The 7,850-nt window shown below is 43.0% G+C and overlaps 1 protein-coding gene across 1 annotated transcript; it reads right to left on the reverse strand.

Annotated features, from left to right (window-relative positions):
* Positions 1 to 327: 327 nt before the first annotated feature.
* On the reverse strand, positions 328 to 7,272 carry LOC107552079 (forkhead box protein O3-like). Its single transcript, XM_016233898.1, has 2 exons — positions 5,952 to 7,272; positions 328 to 2,694 (listed from the first exon to the last, which is right to left on the reverse strand). The coding sequence occupies exons 1-2, from the start codon at positions 6,501 to 6,503 to the stop codon at positions 1,324 to 1,326; spliced, it is 1,923 nt and encodes a 640-aa protein (XP_016089384.1). The 5' UTR covers positions 6,504 to 7,272; the 3' UTR covers positions 328 to 1,323.
* Between the last annotated feature and the right edge of the window lie 578 nt (positions 7,273 to 7,850).

A 7,850-nucleotide genomic window follows, 5' to 3' on the forward strand; every position in this document is an offset into this window, starting at 1 on the left:
TCTGCTGATCACTGATTGGCCGGAGAGAATCGTCACTATCTGCGTTACTGAACTTGACACAACAGACCCGCTAGATTTAAATCAGCACAGCCAGCGAAGGATCGAACACAACGGTTTTGAACGAGCACACCTTTTTTTAACAACCAAAAAATGGCTGTTTCGTTGTCTGTTGAGGAAGTACAGACGTTCCTCTCGTTGATAGCAGAGGAGCGGATCCAGCGAGAACTTGATGGGGCGACACAGAATGAAAATGTTTTTCAGGATTCGCGGCAGTAGAGGCGGCGCAACTATAACGAAATGTGAATAATCCCACCCACTCTAAAGCGGTACTAAACTGTGGGGGAAACACAAACCGAGCCGAGCCGAGAGGTACCACGCAGTGGAAAAGCCCCATATGATCCTCCATATAGGTACCAGCTGACCAATAAGAATTCAAGATTCTCAGTTGGTGTTCTGACTGAGCGACTCTTTCCACATTCCCAATTGCTTTCATGAGAGCTTTCTCTAGTGTATAGGCACCCTTGTACACAGTGGTGGGTTTTGGAAATGTTTCTATTCTAGACGAACCAAGGAAAGTTAAATTGTCCATTCCTTCATATATAGACAACCTTCACTCTACAATCATCCACTTGATTACCACGTAGCTACCAGTTCACCAATCACTTCTTAAGAAACCAAGTTCTCACTTGGTTTTAAAACGGACTTCCACACTCCCAAATTATTTCAAAAGAGCTTTCTCTAGTGTGTAGGCACCCTTGTACGTAATGGTGGGTTTTTGGGATTTTATATTCTAAGTGGACTAGAGGAAGAACAGCTGCCCAAACCTTTATATATAGACAACCTTCTCTCGACGGTGCTCCCCTTGTTGTAGGGACCACTTTACTAATGAGTATTCAAGATTTCTGCTTGGCTTTCAAATTGACTCAACACTTTCCACACTCCTAAATGCTTTCGGATTTTGTATTCTAGATGAACTAAGGGAAGTACTGTTGGCCAAGCCTTCATATACGTATAAACAACCTACTCTCTACAGTACTCCACTTACCGTATTCCAGCAGCTGAGTTCAATACCTTAACCTGCAAGCACTTCAAGGTTAAATTTGTTGAAACTCTTCACAACGTCCATCAAACCAGCCTCAATCATGACGATACAAAACATACAGCCACAAAACTACAACACCGACTGGGTAAATCATTGACATTGACTCATTCTAATAGATGTCAAATAGCTTTTCTACAGCATAATGTACAGTTGCTTTACAGTGGACAGTTGGCTCAAATGCGGTGTTCTGCCCCTTCCCTACATTCCTGGGCCTGGCTGGATCAACCTGGCACCCAGCTTTGGGAGGAGGTTCGTTTGGTACTGGAGAAGCTCCCTGAAGTCAGGTTAGCATTCTGAGAGGAGATAAGATGCGAATCGAAGCTGAACTCCAGGCCCTCGGCATCCATCAGATCGTTGCGGGTGATGGCGTCCATGTCGCAATCGAAACTGCCACTTAACGCCTCGAGATCCAAGTCAGATGGGAATTGGTCCTGAGACACCAACTGAACAGAGGTCACGCTGCCATTGAGACCTGCCAATAACGAATCGGAGGAGTTGAGCTGCATAGATGTGCTTCTGAAGGGAGACTGTTGGAGATGTTGCTTCATCAAGCTTTGGTAGTCTGACTCACTGCTCGAGACACAGTTCATCCGCCATCCAAATGGCGACACCTTCTTGAGCCCCACTTGTCCTACAGGCCCAGCCTGGTTGGACATCATAGGGTCATTATGCAGCAACAGGACACTGCGACGGGCATTCTGGGAGGAAAGGGAGGCACTGGCTTGCGACATAAGCGGATCAGATTGGGTAAGAAGGACATCACTGCGACTGTTGGACTCGGAGCTGAGCATGTCCTGCAGACTCTGATCGCTAAAGAGGGAACTGCAGGAGAACGTGGCCTGCTTGTTTTCCTGGATCGTTTGCATTGGAGATTGCCTCAGGCCAGTGACGGATGGAGGGCTAAACATGGAGTTGGTGCCATAGCTGCCAGAGGGAATTGTCAGACTGCTCCCAGAGCAGCTGAAGGTAAACACAGGGCTTCCCTGTAGGTTGGCCCCACTCTCGTCTTGGCCTGGAGACTGGGAAGCCGTCAGGCTGATGTTATCTAGAAGGTCATCCATTAGGTTGTCGGAGAGGCCATCATTGAGGTTCATGGTTCCTGCGAGATCAGCTAGACGGGGTAGTTCGGTCAGTCCAGTGGACGGAGACATACTACTAGGGCTTGAGTACAGCATGGGCGACAGGGGGGAGTCGTCATCGGGAACTTCATCCAACTCAAGGTTGGCAAGAATTGGGGAAAGGCGTCCGCTTAGGGTGCTGGCATTAGAGTTAGTGCGGGAACGGAAATCCGTCCAAGCGTCGAGCTCGTCGCTACTGCGGGAAGTCGGGCTGCCGGTCCATTTGGACAGGCTGGAGGAACTCTCTGAGCTTCCGTCCTGAGTGGCCTGAAGAGCGGCTTTCTTCTTTGCGGCACGGCCACGGGCGCTCTTGATGAGCTTATTACTGTTGTCCATTGAAACAGCACGTCTCCGTGGAGCTTTACCCCCTTTTCCACCATCAGGGTTAACCATCCACCATGAACTTTTTCCTGTTCCTTCATTCTGGACCCGGACAAAGCGACTGTGGAGTGACAGGTTATGTCGTATTGAGTTCTGCAAAAAGAGAAGAGTAGATAATGAGCTGTGCATCATAAGACATACTTGAAACATTCATATACTTCTTGTTTTAGATTCCTCAGCTCCATATATTAACAATCTGGCCATTAAGAAGTATAATAATGACCTCATGTTCAAGCAAAATAATCTTGAACTCTACAGAGCACAATGCTGAGTGACAAACAATGCCACTCTGACTTGATTGCTTTAAACGGAGATTGAAGGGTCATGTGACCCCTCTGACCAATAGAGTCCATTTGGGTAGGTCAAGAATTTAAAGCCTAGGACCTAGGTTTTCAACCCCTGCAGCTGGGTACCACTGTCCTGTGAAATTTTATTTCCAACCTGCTTCACGTGATCCTTTAGAAGACCTTGATTAACTGATTAGTTAATAAGGATATAAACAAATAAATGAACAAGTAAATTATATTAAACTTTAAAAAAAATAAAAAATTTAACAAGTAGGCATTTGTGGTTCCCATTGAAGTTTGCAATCAAAAAGCCTGTGCCGAAATTCAACTAAACTTGCACAACACTTTTAAAGTATACAATATTCTAAAGAAGCTTTATAGGAAAAAAGGACTGTTCTCATTTGAATTTCACACACACTGTTCAAATTGGTCTGGGCTCTGTGGTCAAGACCAATCTACAAGTAAATCAACCCGCTCTACGCTGTCCGTTGGGCTGTGCAGATAATTGGTCTGTGCTGTGAAATTCAACTGGGTAACTCTGAGTGTTTGGCTTTTGGCATTTCACGTATGCAAAAGAAAACAGGCAATTTTAGGCACACCAGTGTAATCACTAATGAAACATCACATTTGGTTACCAGGATTTTCTCAAGGTAGTAATGCACCATAATACTAGTCAACTATCTAAAAAATTTCTTACTGCAGAGAAAGCTGAAAGATTCATGTAGACTTCCTCAATCGTGTACAAAGTTTAAAAGTGCAGTGCAGTGCAGTAAAGCTGCATTAATGGGGACTGCAGAACAGAAGGTTCAGCAATCCATAATGCAGCATAAGGGGATGTGATAAAATTCACAAGCGAGACATGGTTTTCCTCTTTGATGAATAGTCAAGCAGACTGAGTCTAAAAATGGTGTGAATTGATCAAATGCAGTGCCTGCTACATCTTGTAGAAAGCTGGACTCAACACTATCCATGAACTCAACACTGTCCATGTCCTTTGAACCTCTCAAAGAGTGAATGGGCTGACCTCATAACACTTCCCTTCCATTAATGCCTTTGCTTCAAGTCTATTACTGGATTTAATCCAAGACAGAACTTTCGACTCTCTAAGAACTCATTCTTAAAGCACGTAAGCAGTTTTCCTTTTTCTGCTTTGTTAAACTGGCTAACTGAATTGATTGGACTGAGAATCTAATCTAAGAGACATCCATCAGATTGTTTGTTGACATTCATAGCTACATTGATTACAAAACAGATCATTACCAACTGGACTTGGAATAAGAGCAGCGTCCTCAATGACAAATTCAATCAGGGTTCAAACCAGTTTGAATATTTAATTTATTCATGTTTGCTCTTCCTGCAATTACAATAACAACTGCAACTGAAGAGCATATTTGACATATGTTTATTATATCCTAATGTTTTTGAGTCCAAGACCTAGGTTTGTTCTGGACAGTTTTCATGAGATTTATCCGTTCATAAAATTTGCATTAGTAAACCACTGCATTAAATAGAGTGTCAGATTATGTGAATGTAGCACTGCAAATCATTTTAAAGATTGTGTGGTGCTGCTTTCTATTGAATTAAATCTACACAGGACCATGAAAAATAACTGTAATAGATGAAAAGAGGGGCTGAAATCATCTGAAAGTCATGATGCAGTCCCTTTTGAGCAAAGCACCACTCAGAAGAGCACTGGAGCGCCGCCAGTTTACACACAACGCTGTCTCTCAGAGTCAAGCACCAAAGCTCTTCACACGTTGCTACACACTGACCTACATAGTTTCCAGTCAGCTGATTGCTTCTTATGCTGTAGTCGGGAGCCAATCAGGAGTGGAGGTGGGGACGAAACAGCCAATAGCAACCCTGACACTGACGATATGCCCATGGTTTCTCTTTTCTGCCTCCTTCAGTGGCAGGCAGATGCAAACACTCTGCAGGATGGCTTTATCTGCACCGAGTATGGCTGACTGTTCCTACAACCTCATTGGACCTTGTTTTTACAGAATCACCAATTCTGTAAAAGCAAATTGTCTGTTTTAGCAAATACACAGGATTTAAACACTCAATTTGGCAACTAACCTACATGTTACTGTGGACCGCTATCATTATGATGTGCAATGATGTCTCGATTATGCAAAAAGGGCAAAAGTTATTCAAATTAATTAGGCATATTGTGTAAATATTAAACGCAACAAATTATAAATGAATTATTCCATTTCCCTGTTTAATACTGTAAAGCTGCTTTGACACAATCTGCATTGTAAAATGCACTATATAAATAATGGTGACTTGACGATAATTTAAAATTAATTCGATATTTCGAAAAATTTCAATTTAAAAATACTTTTTAAAAAATGGCTTGTTTGGGAAGGTGCCAAATCATCTATTTAAATGTAATATCTGCACAACAGCCTTACATCTGCCGGATTGCACAGGGATTTCCAGAGGTTTTTCTCTAATTCAAATCCAGCTATACCAAGAGCATTCATTAGACTTGATTCCATGTTGGATAAATTGCTTTTCCAGGCCAAGCTAATCCCTCAAATCAAACAGGGATGAGAGAAGCGAGCATAGCAAAAGCCCTATTTTGTTGGGAGTTTATTTTCATGAAAAAAGGTGCGATCCTATTGACCATACAAAGAATGATTAGTGAAAATGTTATAGATATTGCTACATCTCGTTCTTTTGATCACGCTTCAGTACTTGGTGAAATGATGAGGAAAGCAGGGGCATTTAAAAGCTTTTTATCAGGGGCACTTTCCACATTTTATCTGCTGTAACGCCCTTTGGCATGACCACAACAGCATGCACTTTATCAGCAAACCACACACGACCAGTTGTCCACATTTCCAGCATCCGTGTTGCACCCTGTAAGAATACAAGCACCAATATGGGGGTGAATTCTCGTAAACTCGGACTCTTTTTTCTGTTGAGATGTCCCAATGAACCTGAACTCACCTTATTAGCTGCAACAAAATGGATTTCGAGAACACAAACAGTCCCTGATATGCACGTAAAGCAAGACAAGGTTAAAAACCAGCACGTCTCTTTGACCTGACGTACCTTCCATCCTGCAGAGCTGTTGCTGTCACCTTTGTCCTTGAAGTATGGCACATTCCGGACCATCCAATCATAAATCTGGGCCAATGTCAGTCGTTTCTCGGGCGAGCTCTCGATGGCTTGAGTGATGAGGTCCGCGTAGGAATAGTTTCCCCAGGCGTTCCTGCGGGCAGAGGATTTTCTGGGCTGCTGAGGAGTCAGACCGTTGCATGCGGGTAGAGCATGTTGGGAAGATACAGGAGAGCCGTAGGTGCCTTTATCACTGACAGCAGCATTGGTTTCTATGGCAGGAGCAGCAGCAACAGCCTGGTTTCCTTCTCTCACACTGACACGCTTTGATGCGCCTGTAATGCCACTAGATGCACAAGCATCATCAGTGCCATTTTCATCCACCTCTTCCTCAGGAATGAGTCCCACCTCTGCTGGTTCTGCTTTCCCGGCATTGGACTCCGGTCTGGGCAGAGGCCAGGTGCAGGACCTGGGCCTTTTTTGGGGCTCGAAATCAGGGTCTATGTCGACGTCCACATCCAAGGGCTTATCCATCTCCTCTGCCATATTTCCTGGACTCCTTCAAATGAATGATGTATGGACGGCTTTTCTGAACACAGCAGCAGCAGTGGCCTCGTGCATGCCATTAATGGGTCACTTCTAGAGTCCACATTTCAATGCGGGACACTTAAGGAATCGAATTGATGTCGTGAGATGTTTAGGAATATTTACAAATGCGTTCATGGCCACTTCCAGCACACAGAAGAGTTCGTTTATGAATCTCGCTCGATTTGGTTAGTTTTAAGCATTAAATAAACGACAAAACGAGCAAAAATGCCCCTACTCGACTCGTTTAATGAGCGAACGTGGTTCAAAAGCATAAAGAATGGAACAGAGCGAATTTGTTCAATTGTTGCATGACGTCGCGCTGCGATTGTAACATTACATCATAATGCGAATGTTACATTGTTTCGGAACGCAGCTCCCGCCTTTTAAAATCGCGGATTTCAAGCGACCAGAAGAGCTATACGTGCGCGAAAGTGTCCTCAAACGATCAAGCCATACCTCCACAGCCGTCCCGCTGCAAATCAGCACGAATGAGTCCTAATACACACACACACGATTTCCCCCAATAAACCTCCATGATCCCTCTTCCATGTCGGAGCCGGACGTTGCGTCCCGCAACCCGCGCGATCCAGCACTGCCAAAGCCCCTAATGCGCCGCTGCTCCGCTGCACACTACAGAGAAGAACAGCAACACAAAGACCACCCGCCCCCTGGAACCAGTGGGAGGAACTGCTTCTTAAAGCGCCGGAGAGCAGCACTGGAGCTCACCATCCACTGCCACACAAGTCATCTTCACATTACACAGATATGCCATCGCAAGAGCTCTTATTTAATACACTCTCTCGAATAATGGCTTCTAGACAAAGTGTCTCGCACGCAATAGAATGTAACTACATTTGTATATTCTTTGAAATATATATATACTATCATTTTTTCATAGGTCCTGTTGGTATCTGCTGTAATAGGTTTATTTTGATTAAATTGTATAGACAGATAGATAGATAGACACATATAGTTAATTATAATTCAAATGAATGTTTTTATTATTATTAGAATTCTTATTAAAATAACTATTACAGCATTATTATTAAATTAGAAATATTGTTATTATTTTTAATGTGACCCGCTTTTATCCAGCTATGACTGGAGTATTGATCTCATAGTATAAGTGTAATTTTTTTATACATATTTTTAAAGTTCTACTTATTTCCTTATTTTTTAGTAGAGGTGTTTGCACTTTTAAATTAAAGGAGAACATATTTTAAAATATTACTAGGAATATTAAATAAAAAATAACTTGGTGAACAATACAATTTAAAAAAGGGTACAAAAGTACACTTTTCTTTG

Source organism: Sinocyclocheilus grahami, unplaced genomic scaffold, assembly GCF_001515645.1.
Source record: "Sinocyclocheilus grahami isolate Dianchi unplaced genomic scaffold, SAMN03320097.WGS_v1.1 scaffold440.1, whole genome shotgun sequence".
Taxonomy (NCBI): Eukaryota; Metazoa; Chordata; class Actinopteri; order Cypriniformes; family Cyprinidae; genus Sinocyclocheilus; species Sinocyclocheilus grahami.

What these genes read in the sequence shown, in the direction of transcription:
- LOC107552079 (XM_016233898.1), bottom strand. Translation starts at nt 6,503, where the DNA reads ATGGCAGAGGAGATGGATAAGCCCTTGGATGTGGACGTCGACATAGAC. An exon ending in ACAGCTCTGCAGGATGGAAG is followed by an intron (nt 2,695 to 5,951) that starts GTACGTCAGGTC and finishes CTCTTTTTGCAG; the next exon opens with AACTCAATACGACATAACCT.